Below are 13,119 nucleotides of genomic sequence, written 5' to 3'. Positions count from 1 at the left end.
GAAGAGCAGATCTTCCCACACTGGAGTTTGCCTTTTCTACTTGAAGATGTGCAGGCAGCTCAACAGGTGTTTTCAAGAACTTACTGAGCACATTCCCGTCTCCACATCCCCATCCCTCTGCTGCTGGCCTGGCAGGGAGTTATACATTGGTGACTCCTTGCAGAAGGCGATTGCCCTGCATGCTGTCAGTCACAGCACTCAAAGGTTCTTCCTTAGTCTGAAGCTGAATCTTGGCTTCAAGAAGGGAAAGGAAACCCAGGTAAGTTGACTGTGGTGAGAGTGAATGAAAGTTTGGTTAATCAGAAAATCGTATTATTTTTGTCAAAGACGTTTTCATATTAGAGAGGAAATTTGGTAGTGCTTTTCTTGTAGTTACAAAGAAAAGGTGACAGGAAACACTGTTCTGCCTAAGTCTCTCCTACCAGTGAAATATGTTTAAAAAGCTCACATATATGTCAAAATCCAAAAAAACCACCTGTAATTGAGGCCCAGTGAATGAGTGAGAGTAACACTGTTTGTATGGCAGTGTATCCAAGTGAGAAAAAACCCAAAACTTTCTTATGGAAGGAAATAATTCCTGGCACATGCAGGGCACGTGTCATGGTCAAGTGCTTCTGTAGAGGTTTTCTGCTACCGCGGTGGCTCCAGGGCGCTGCCGGCCGCGGGAATAACCGCGGGGGCCTGAATGGGGCGTGACCGGGATGAAGGGCGCGGCCCGGGAGTGATGGGCGCGGCCCGGGAATAATGGGCGTGGTCCGGGAATAATGGGCGTGGTCCGGGAATAATGGGCGTGGTCCGGGAATAATGGGCGTGGTCGGGGTGACGGGCGCGGCCCGGAGGCGGAGGGGCGGGGCCGGGCGCGAGGGGCGGGGCCGCGGTTCCGGTGCGCGGCGGCGGCGGCCGCGGGGTCGGGATCGCGATCGGGATGAATGAGGTGGAGGGGCTGCGGCAGCGGCGGCCGCTCCGCCCGCAGGTCATCACCGAGGACAGCCCGGCGCAGGAGGCGAAGGAGGGCAGGTGGGTGCCGGGCGGGGCGGCCGCCGTGACACTGCGGCTGCAGGGCCGAGGCTGGGCCCGGCCCCGGGGAGCGCTGCTCGGGGAGGGCCCTGGGGGGCGCGGGCTCCGCCCGGCTGGCGCGGCCGGGCCGGGGGAGCGGCGGGTCGGGCTCGGAGTGCCCGGGGAGGGGCTGGAAGGGCTGGGCGGCTGCCCCGGGGCTGGGCAGAGGCCGCTGCGGGCGTGCGGAGCGAGGCCGCGGTTTCCCGGCTCGGCTGGTGCTGGGCATCCGCGGGTGTCAGCCCGGGGGTACCCCCAGTGCTGCTGCTTCTCCTGGAGTGGGCTGACGGTGAGAGAGGTTGGGGCAGCGCCTACTCACGTATTCTGCCGAGCTGCAGGAACAGCTTTTAACAACAAAAAAATCGGTTTGATTTATGGCTCTTCTCTTTTTTTTTCTTTTTTGATATAGGTCTGTTTAAGTCCTGTTTATCTTTTGCCAGGCAAGAAATAACAGTTATCCCATTGTGGCTTGTACAGGTTTATTGTGGGTGTGATTAAGTGCTGTATAGTTATGGTTAGTCTGTTTATACCTTGGTAGTAGTTTAAAGAGTAATCTGCAGTTTGTCAACTGATCTGCGTGTGTCGGACCTTATAAACAGTCTGTTTGTGACTAAGTTTTAAAAAATAGATTCCATTTACAATTTTCTGTTTAGGAATTTTTAAAAAAAATTTAAAATACCTTCACTGTAACTAAAGGCAATAGCTGTAATAAGTGGTAGTGTTTGCTTCGCCTTTCATTGCATAAGGTAACTTATGCAATGAATATTGTAATATTTTTGTTCACCATCTGTCTCTTCTGCTTTGAGTACTTTCCAGATTCTTATCTCTGCCCTTCAGGGTCATCAGAATGGAATACTGTGTCTGATGGCTTGCACTCAGTCCCTGTTTTTGGAGGAGAGCATCAGTATCTCTGAGCTTGAGAGACTGCTCCTCCTGCCTTCAGCCTCTCTTGGTCAAATCAGATGAATTTCTAGGGCTCTATCACTGACCTGAAGTATTCACAGGGGCTGTTCTGTTCTGAACAAGGAAGGGAATTCCTGCACCTGGCCTTTTTCTGGCTAGTAGCCATGGCAGAAACTCTTGAGGACAGTTGCTTTTCTCTCCAGCCCAGCAGCCAAGGAGATGAGACAGCCTGGCCTGCTGGCTGTGGTGACCCGTAGTAGCATCTTGCCAGCCAACTATTATTTTCAAGAGCTGGTTTAATGGCTTGTCTTTTTAGTTCTAAATTGCTGTAATTATAGCTGGAGTCCTGGTCAGTTGCTGTATGGAGATTTGTGGCTGCAGCCCATGTAGGATTAATTAATCAGGGACACAATTGACTAAGGTATTCTGTTTCACTGTTGGTGAACCTTTACCTCAGTGATTCTTTCCAGTGACTGACACTTGTCAGTATTCAGTATTGTGTAGTTTGATAAGGATTCTGAGTAGATGACTTTTTAGTTTATTTTTTTTTGTACAGCTTTTGGGTTTTATTTAAATTCTCGTGGTTTCAGCAGTGTCTAAACTAGGTCTTGCAAATTAGCGGTCTTGAAGTGTGAGTTTGCTTGTCACCTTATTCTTCCTGCCTTTTTTCTTTATTGTCAGTTCCTTGCAAGTTTGGTTGAGGATCAGAAATATGACCCTTACTTAAATCATGCTTTTAGGAGCTTTAGTTAGGTTGGCTTTGACAGATGAGTTCCCATTCTGTTCCTGTTCATTCCCAGCTCCTTTTGTGTGAGCTGTTCTCAGCTGCCACAGAGATGCTCAGGTGTCTGCTGACAGTACTTTTAATCTTACTTTGTTGAGCTTTCATCTCTTGAAGGACAGTAGAAAGACAAGGCCAAGGGCTGAAGTCTTTGTGTAAACTTGGGGATTGCCTTTGATCTTTACCCCCTGCTCTCAATTCCAGATCCAAGGGGACACAGATTGGGAGGTTTTTGCTTCCTCAAGACATCTACTGTTAAAGCAGGAAGTGCTTAAATCCTGCCTAAATCCTAATGTCTAGTTCTGTCCTTGATGTTCTCACTGATAATCCCAAAGATTACCTTGATGCTGATATCAGTACTACAAATACATTTATGTAGCTCCCCAGTTTGGATATCTGTTCTGGGCAGTGGTTCATACTTCCTATTGTCTGGATGATTGGCTAATGAAGGACATAACAGGGGAAGTGGTCCAAGGATTAGTACAGAACCACCAGGCACTGTTAGTCTTTATTTACCTGATCCTACAAGGAGCCTGTCTGGTTGGGCCAGTGGAGGGCTCAGAACAGCTAAAATTGTAACAGCTGCTTTTCCAGTTCAAGGCTAGGATTTGTTGAGCTTGATTAATTCCTCTAAAACTTGTTGAGAGCAAAACCTGGCTTTCTCCTGTGGCAGAAATTTTTACTTATTTTATTGTGTGTTTTAATGGATAAAGAGAAAATACTTAATTTCTTTTGTGTGCTGGGGCTTGAATTTCGAACCAATGCTCACTAAGTTAAGCAGCCATTCATTTAACTTCCTCTGTGTTTGTTGTTTTAGTGGAAATTTTTATTCAAAGTTAGTGCTGGATGGAAGGCATTGCCAAAACTGAAGATCAAGTTTAAAAACCCCCCAACCACACCCCAACCAAAAAACCCTTGTCTCTTAGGTGCTTTGGGGGTTTTTTTGACTTGTTTGAGGGGGGTTTTGGGTGGGGTTTGGTTTTTTGTTTGGTTGGTTGGTTGGTTTTGTTTTGGCTTATTTTGTTTGTTTTTATTTTAGTCAGCTATAACTTGTAGAATGAATGAAACCTTCACATAAAAATGTTCAGCCTTGTATGGTGCCGGTATCCTGAGATTTTTCTCTTATCCTAATATGTTCAAAATGGACCTTGAAGGTCAGGATGGTGATTGTGCAAAAGTGTTAGTTTCCTTTTCTGAAGAAAAGAGGCTGCTACAGAATTTTTGAGGACTATAGTATCTGAAAATAATATTAATCCTATTCCTTGTTTGGTTTTGGCAGTACTTACAGCAGCAAGGTGTTCCGTGTTACCTTCCTGACTTTGGCTGTGTCTGTGGCTGTGCCACTGCTTGGAGTGACTGTTCTGCTGGATTGTCCTATAGACCCTCAGCCCATAAGGTAAATGGTTGTTTGGTTTCAAAGTGAATGTTCTGGAAGCATAACTTCTCCTGTTTGCTCTGTTGTTTTGTTTCAGCAAACAAGAGTTACCAGTGTGAAGTAGTTCTATGTGGATTGAGAAACTGAGGAGTGATTGCAATGTTATCCACACCCAGTCTGTTTCTGAGCCATCTTCTGCAGTGGTGTGTCACTACTGATCATTGAAGGAGCTGAATTACTTTCTTTAATCATTAATCTAGAAAATTATTTTCTGCTGCCCAAAACTGTCAGTGCAGCTTGTGATTACACATATACACTCTTGCCTTCTGTGGGACAAGAACTGCATTTTCACTAAAGGCCAAGTGCTCAGGCTACTGCAACACTTTTTGAAATATGCTTTATGTAAAGCATGTCAGATGTACAGGAGTTGGCAAACTAGGGGGAAAAATGAACAAATGTGTTGCTCAAGAATGTTTGCATTTTGTGCAAAGACTCACAAGGTCCTCCTGTTTTATAGTTTGAAGGAGCCTCCCCTCCTAACGGGTGTTTTAGAGCCCAACACCAAGTTACGAAAAGCTGAACGGCTGTGGGAAAACCATCTCATTGGACCAGAGTCCATTGTCAATATTGGGGGTAAGCACTGACAAAATCAGCTTTTAAAGAAGGCTCTTTAAATGTTGTTCCCTTGCTAAGAGTTTGTTCAGCAGTAGACCTCCTAGATAACAAATTCTGGAAGTTATTTTGAATGGGTAGGTTTTTGTAAAAGTAATTGTATTATGCAGCAAAACCTGGGTGCTCTATACTGCTTTTCTCCTCTTTCATGAGTTCAAAATAAATCTTGTTGCCAGATTAAAAGTCCCTATCTTCTAGGACTGAAAGCATTAGCAATGTAGTCAGGGGCTACTTATGTTTGGAGGAAGTGGTCCCATTTTTTCATTTGGCTAGCTCTTAACTGGGAATTAATATTTAGAAGCTATGACCTCTTCTTTTAAAGCTCTTTGCTGCTGAGGGAACTGAATTTTGTGATGCTCATATTTTCTTTTATGACAGAAAAAAAAATCTCAAGTTGATAAATAGCTTATTTACATTTTAGTGCTGTTGCACAATATCATAGCCCATATTCATAACTCCCTCATGTTCTATATTAATAACTCCTAAAGCTCGGATTCTTCTTGCAAGAAATCTAACAAACACAGGTGCCGTTCTGTACTTCCCTCTTGTGGCAGTGTGTTCTCCCCAGATCACAAACCCTTGCCCCCTCTGAGCACTTTCTTAATGAGTTACCTGTCCTTCTAATGCCATGACATCCTCTTAGCAGGAACCCAGCATTGTACAGGGGTTGTTTCTTGTGCCTCCCGAAGAGGGGGTAAGGTTAGAAACTACTCTTAACCCTTACTGAAAGATCCTTCAGTGCAAGAGGTGCTCAGAAGCCCTATAATTTATTTTTCTTCTACTATATCTTCTAATTAAATAGTAAAATATTTTAAAGAAATTACATTACCCAGTAAGAAGCTACTGGAAATTCCTTCCTCAGATTACACTTTTTTACCTATATCTGTAAACAATGTACAAAAGGGATTACCTGAAGCTGTTGGGTTTTTTTACGTTGCCTGGTTTCATCAGTCTCATTGGAAACTCTTTATGGAAGCTTACCTGCAAGGGACAGCTGACCTATGAGTGAAATAATCAACCTGACTGGGAATAAGTTTTCTGTGAATAAATGTTGAAGTCTCCTTATTCCCTACTTCATGCTAGTAGAAGGATGTTTACCTTGTATGGTTTTGTGATCAGCCTAATCACACAAGTTGTTTTTGCAGATGTTCTGTTTACTGGGACAGCTGATGGGAAGATTGTCAAAATTGAAGATGGGGAAATACAAACAGTAGCTAGAATTGGCCACGGTCCTTGTGGTGAGTGACAGCTCCTGAACATAGTGTGCCTGAAAATGTCTGGGTCAAGGGCATGTGTTGGTTGAACTGTGTTCAGTCTGGATTGCAGGTGCATATCTTGCTCTGCAGGAATTAGTAGCAGAAATATGGATGTATTTGTTTCAGTGAAGTATGAGTGAAAATATGTACATTGGAAGGAAGAGTAGAACAGAGGGCCAAAAGAATGGGAGTGGGTGGTCTTGATAGCAAAGCACACAGTTTCCAGCAGTAAAATTTAAGAATGCAAGGGGATTTTGTGTCATGACTACAAGGCCTTCAACATGGATGATGTGCTGGTGGAAGATCCTGCATCTTAACATCGGGAGGAAGACAAAGTTGAAGTGCATCACAAATAACATTCCTTTTCCTATTAGTCCATCCAGAAAAAGCATTTATCTTAAGAAAAAAATGGGCAGCAACCTGGTCTAATATTTGTGGAAGCTGAAGTTACCAAGATGCTGAGGTGAAGGGCCACCTCATAAAAACTGAGGACTCCTAAACAAGTGTGAGTGAATGAACTCTAAGCTAATGTGTGAGTGGAAAAGTGCCTTGGTTTAAAACAATTATATGGGCTGGACACTCCAAAATGAGTTCTCTCTCCTTATATTTTTAACTCTTCCCCTTTCCCCAATAAGGAGAGATGAATGGGAGAAGATCTAAGTGAAAAAATAGCAGTTTACTAAAAAATAAAACAGCAACAACCAAGATAACAGTAATAACCACTGGATATAAGTGGTGCTGAATCCTGTTGACAAAGAAAAACCAACACAGCAACCAAGCCTTCATGGTCACAGAACTCTCTCATCCCCCAAACAACAGCTAACAAGGAACAAGGACAAAACAGAAGAACCCTGGAGAACTGTTCCTGTCCAAAACCAGTCAAATGATGCTGATCCATCTGCTCCACACCACCCGACAGGAGCTCTCCCAACAGTGGCAGCTGGAGCTGTGGCAGTGGCTGGGGCTCCTGGGGAGAAGGGATGTCTCTGTCTCTCTCTGGAGCTGTCCTGGGTGGCAGCAGGAATACAAAGGTCTGAAGGAAGCGTCCTCCCTGGATCAGAGACTGGGCTGCCCCTGGCAACAGTGGCCAAAAAGATGTTACGGAATTCTGCAAAGCCCAGAGATAAACAAACCTGCCAGGCTGCCTCACACTACCCTGACTCAGAGAACTTGCCACAGGCAACTTTCTTGGCAGCCTGGCCAAAAAAAGCTGCAACCTCTGCTCTGAAGTCCTGGGGAGAACAGAGGAGCTCCGTGTGCCTGTTCCCTCTCTATTGTAAAGGGACCTCAGGCCACCTGCCTCCGTGAGCCCAGGGTAAAACACCCCAGTTCTGCTTCCAGCCCCTGGGTTCTAAAGGGACAGTGGTCATCTTGGTGGTGTAGGGAAGATACGGAATACAATACATGGTCTTTGTGTTACCCAGAACAGAAGGGTAACAACTTACTTAGAGATTTTTAAAAATAAATATCACCTTCCCCGTCTACAGAATTCTGCCTTGCATTTTGTTGTACCTATTTCCCTTCCTCTGTTTGTAAGTACAGTGGGAGTTGTGGCTGCACTTGCTTTAGCAGAGGCCCTGCATTGGGAATGGTATTTTTGTTTTCTCACTGCTAAATTGCAGTTATTTCTTGTGGAATTCCACACCTCTTTCTGAACAAATTATTTGCTTCATTTAATGAGAGTTTTGGAACTGAGTGAGGAAAACTGGTAGCAGCTTGTTTATTACAGAACCATCTCTATGGGAAGCTTAATGCTGGCCATCTCAGCAGTGCCTGGGCAGTCTGAGAAGCCTGGCTGGTGTTTGTTGGGACTGATGGGAGTTTTTTTGTGGTAATGATACAGAAGCTCATCTGAGGTTCTTCAGCCCTTTGCTGATTGCCAGTTAGAAGTTAAGGTCAGCAACTGTTGCTGTCCCTATTAGCTCTCATTGACATGTTCATCATTTTATCCATGTCATTTTATGTGGATGCTCACATGATTGGACTCTGGACTGGTTTGGCAGCACTCTCTTGGCTGCCTGACAGGTAGAACAGCCTTGGTAGGACAGCTGATGGGAAGCTGGATTTAGGCATGAATGTGGATGGGGGTGGGTGTGGAAAAATCACCTTTGCTGTGCTTATTTCCATTGGACTTGAACAGCTTGGGAGAGGTGGGAAGGTTGTGCTGCCCTGTTTTTTTGGGGCCAAAGTGGTAATGGGGAACCTGGACTTTTGTGCTCCTTGATTTGGGAAGTGGAAAGGCTGTAGCCATCTGCCTTCTCCAAAAATTTCTCTTGGTAACTTTTCAAACTGCTGATGTTCTGAAGTTCCTAGCTCTTCAGGACTTAAATATTTCCTTGAATTTATCTAAATTCTTCAGGTTTGCAGAATTCCCCTTCCTCCTCATATAGGAATCTTCAGAGTCTGTCTTGAGAAAGTAGCTGTTTCAATGTTGGACCTTTCCAGAAAAAGAAAGGTTCTTCTAAATTAAAAATTAATTTAATAAAAAAACCCCAAATAATCCCCCCCCCCTTCCCCCAAAACCTGCAGTAAAACTGATTCTTTCTGAGAAGAAGCATCTTGTTAAATCCAATTTTCTGGTATTTACCCCAGCCTCGGCAGCTGTTAGTTACTAGCCTGACAGATTCTGTGATTATGACTGGTGAAAACACGGCGTGGGGATATCTGCTTCAGTCCCACCTCGTAAACTAAGAATCATCCCTTTAATGAATGTATGTGCCACATACATGTCATAGAGTTTTTATAAACCACAGTTTGAAGCAAAGGTCACATGTCCAAGCAAAGGAAAAAGAAAAATGCTCAAATATTTTATTCTCTACTTCCCATCAGCCAGTGATGTCTGACTGCTTTGCAGGAAGCAGGGCTGCAGCACGTGTAGAGTTTGTTTTGGAAGACAAATGTTTTAAATAATGAATACTTCCCCTTTCTCCTCTTTTTTCTTAGCTTTCATATCTCAGCTGACACCATATGGTATAGAATGTCCCTTTGGTCATTTTGGGCCAGCTGTCCTGGCTGTGTCCCCTCCCAGGATCTTGCCTACCCCCAGCCTGCTGGAGCAGGGAATGCTGGAGAGAGCACTGATGCTGTGCCAGTCCTGCTCAGCAGTAGCCAAAACACTTTTCTAGCTGCCTATGCAAAGCATCTTCATCTCAGCCAGACCCAACACACCTGTGTAGGTACCCTGAACGCCTTGTATGAATTTCTGTTTGCAAAACCATTTTAAAATTGTTTCCGAAGGAGGCCGTGAGGATGAGCCAATGTGTGGAAGACCACTTGGCATGCGCGTGGGGCCAAATAACACCCTGTTTGTGGCAGATGCTTATTATGGACTCTACGAAGTTGATCCTAATACAGGTATGACTTTTCTGCACAGAAGTTCTCTTCCACTGACAAATCTGGGCTTCATTTGCAGTTTTGCCAGATGCTGCAGGCAAAGCAATGCCTGTCTTCTTTGTAAAGTGATTTGGAGCTGTCTGGATGAAATGACTCATGCAAGAACTTTGTATTTATTTTTCTGTAGCAGTCACTTCCTCTCTGACTGCCTGGATCAGAGCTACTAGTGACTTATCTTCTGGTGTTACATGATTTTTGTTGTTAAAATTGGTACCCCAGGGTCCATGAATAGAGCTCTGTTGTAGCTGTTTTGGTTTTCATAAAAGGAAAGGAAAAAGATTGTTACATAAAACTTTTTGTCATGCTTGCTGTACTTTTGCTTCTGCCTTGATCTCACTGTGGCAGTGAAAAGCTCTCCCCTTCCCTGTACCCCAAATCTACACAAAGTGAAGAGAGATGCATTTTGGTGTGGTTACACTGTGTCTTTTCTTTTCTTCTCTTCTTTTTGTAACCAGGTGAAACGAAAACGCTTGTGTCAACCAAAACACTGATAGAAGGCCAGAAGTTGTCTTTTGTAAATGATCTTACAGTGACCAGGGATGGGAGGAAAATCTACTTCACTGACTCCAGCAGTAAATGGCAAAGACGAGACTACTTGTTCCTGGTTATGGAAGGCACAGATGATGGGCGGCAAGTATCTCCTCCCCAAGGCATTTAACTTGCTGTGAGCTCACTTGTAGGAGTGGACTTCACCACTTCCTTGCTCTTCACATTTTTTCTCTTTATAAACCCACCTCTGCGAACACTGCACTGCCCAGGAGAGGGTGAGGGAATGTGTGGGTGTTGCTAATGAGACCTTGCAGCCAAATAAATGAGATTCCCCTTTTTCCTTCAAGCAGAGCGGCATGGGACATTTGTTTTAAAAGTGAAAGTGTTAGCCTTACCTTCAGCCCAAATCCTTCCTGAATGCTGCCAAGTCTCAAGTGCCTTATTCTCTTATTTCTCTTGTGTTCATAAACAAATGCTTCCTGGCTATTCTGCCTTCTTAACTTAAGGGAGGTGCATGTGAGAAAAGATGGAATGCCTGAAGAACAAAACACAGATGCATAAATTTTCATCTTCACTCAAAAATGGTTTCTTTTTAGCCTCCTTGAATATGACACAGTGACAAAAGAAGTGAAAGTCTTAATGGTGGGGCTGAGGTTTCCCAATGGTGTGCAGCTCTCTCCTGCGGAAGACTTTGTCCTGGTGCAGGAGACAACCATGGCTAGAATCAGAAGGCAAGTATGACTTTGAAATTATTACCAATTTGTGTAGGGATTGTTTAAATAAACAAGTGGAATGACAGAAGAAACCTTACACTTTATTTATGCCTAGTTATAAATGACAAGGTGACCTTTTTCAATACTTACTTTTTTTATTACACTGTAAACATCTGGGCTGCATAATCTTTCCATCATGGGCTCCTTAAGCGCAGTGGAGTAAGCTCACTTTTTTCCTGGGGAGAAGTGTGTGGCAGTGCTGTATTTCCCTGTACCAAAAATAATGGGGAAATTTTTTTTTTTTTAATTTTGGAACTCTCATTTAAACTGCCTGAGTTAAGATGTTCTAATCTATTATCTATAACTTTCAGGTATTATGTGTCTGGGCTGATGAAAGGTGGAGCAGATATGTTTGTTGAGAATATGCCTGGTCTTCCAGACAATATCAGGTTAAGCAGCTCTGGAGGATATTGGGTAGCTATGGCAGCTGTGCGACCCAATCCTGGATTTTCTTTGTTGGACTTCTTATCTGAAAAACCGTGGATTAAAAGGATGATATTTAAGGTAAAAAATTATAATATTAAAAAGATTTTTTTTAAAAAAATCACCTTTAGTATAGGAATGGAAGTGATAAATATTTGTTTGTCCTGTTTCTTCCTCTTCACAGGAAGATTTAAAAAAACATTAGGGGCTGTGGTTAAAACTGTTGTTGCTTTCCCCTGGTAGAACAATCCTTATGTATTCATAGGCAGTAAAATTTAGCATTTGCTTCTTTGAGTAGCAGGTACACATCTCTTAAGTTGCCTTCCATCTTGATCTTAGGAAAGAAAAAGAGCCTATCTCTAACCATGCAGCAACACAGGATCTACATTTGGATATGTGAAGACTTCACCTGAAGTGCCTAAACTGCTTATTGCCAGGTGTCTGAAGAGCATTTGGGAAGTGTGAGCTGTTCCCATGCCTGCCCTAGGCACCCTAGGAGACAGAGTGTACGTTGTGGATGGTGTTAGGTGACATTTTGTTCTGGTTCACTATGCCTGTTGTTGTGTCACCCTGCTTTAGGATGAGCAAGGATAATGTATTTTTTTAAGGGCTAAAGAAACAGCATGGTGCTTTTCAAACAATGCAAAGACTTGGAAATACTCCTGTCCTAGAAAAAATAAAAATCAGCAAGCAGTGCTTAGGATTCCATTGCAGCTGAACAAGCTCTGTGCTGTTCCTGTCTCTCCTGGTGCAGTGCAGGAGCTCTGAGTGATGCTGTGGGGAGCTTGGCATCAGCTGCACCAGAACAAGCTGCTGTCTCTTGCGTGGGCAACCTTTCATCCTGCCTCTGGAGTACAGTGAGCTTCTGCTGACCTGTTTGTTTCTTCTAAAGTTGGCTTTTCAGATATTAATGTGTTAACCCTGTGTAATGGTGTTTACTCAAAATGTGTCCTTATGCTCTTAGCTGCTGCTTCTGAGGAGCGTGGAGTGGTCTTTGCCTGTGTAAATGTCTGAGATTTGATTGTGGAGAACAAAACCTCTTGTTAATTTTCTTTTTTTTTTCTTCTCTTTCAGTTGCTGAGTCAGGAAACTGTGGCAAAGTTTGTACCCAAATATAGCCTTGTTGTTGAACTCAGTGAGACAGGATCCTACAAAAGAAGCTTCCATGATCCCAACGGAGTGACAGTGGCTTATGTCAGTGAGGCACATGAACACAATGGACACCTTTACCTGGGATCCTTCCGCTCTCCCTATATTTGCAGACTTGATCTCCAACATGTTTAACTGCCCATCCATGATGAAGTCCTGCTGTCCTGTACTACTCCAGAGGTGCAAAGGAAGCATGTGCTCGAGGCAGGGTGTGACCAAGGACAAAAAGTGACAGTCTGTTAAGGTGCAGTAGCACTGTGGCCATAGGAAAACGTACAGCTTGCTGTACCTGTCCTCTGTCTTGGCTGACTGCTCATGCTCTGGAGTTGGCCTGCATTATTGTTCATATCTAAGGACTATGGTGAGGCATCTTCATTCAGTTCTTTGTTCCTCCAAGGAAATCCATCAATTTTCCTGTGCCCAGCCTTGTTTGGAGTCATCTTAAACAGACACCATCATGTCGCCTTTAATGCAACTCTGTGTCCTCTTACACTGGAAGGATTTGTGATGGATGGAATTTAATTGTGTATGATTTGGGTGGAAGAGGGTGGCTTGCATGTGTTTATTTCTGTTTTAGTGCCTCCTGTCCAGGAGTGATTACAGTGCATGTTCTAATGTCATACCATGGTGCTGTGGTAGAGGCAGCAACATCCAGGACATGCCTAGGAATCTAGTAATGCCATTGGGTTTCTTCAGTCTCAACCTGTGTAAGTCACATCAGACATTGCAATTAACTGTTAATCAACATGCAGGATCTAATTGGATCGTTACCTGTGGACTCCTGTGTTTCTTTATAGCTTTGAGGTCAGATGATGAATGAAAGTTGCATTTTCTGTGTTATTAAGGATTAGT

The 13,119-nt window shown here is 43.8% G+C and overlaps 1 protein-coding gene across 1 annotated transcript; it reads left to right on the top strand.

The window, feature by feature from the left end:
* The first annotated feature begins 865 nt into the window (after positions 1-865).
* Positions 866-13,037, top strand: APMAP (adipocyte plasma membrane associated protein). The gene is made up of 9 exons (XM_069009460.1): positions 866-1,017; positions 4,017-4,133; positions 4,630-4,745; positions 5,930-6,022; positions 9,278-9,394; positions 9,889-10,063; positions 10,519-10,653; positions 11,007-11,199; positions 12,193-13,037. The coding sequence occupies exons 1-9, from the start codon at positions 926-928 to the stop codon at positions 12,400-12,402; spliced, it is 1,248 nt and encodes a 415-aa protein (XP_068865561.1). The 5' UTR covers positions 866-925; the 3' UTR covers positions 12,403-13,037.
* The last annotated feature ends 82 nt before the right edge of the window (positions 13,038-13,119 follow it).

Source organism: Aphelocoma coerulescens, chromosome 3 (assembly GCF_041296385.1).
Source record: "Aphelocoma coerulescens isolate FSJ_1873_10779 chromosome 3, UR_Acoe_1.0, whole genome shotgun sequence".
In the NCBI taxonomy this organism is placed as follows: Eukaryota; Metazoa; Chordata; class Aves; order Passeriformes; family Corvidae; genus Aphelocoma; species Aphelocoma coerulescens.
Note: the sequence above shows the minus strand (reverse complement) of the source record. Positions and strands in the feature narration are given on the sequence as shown.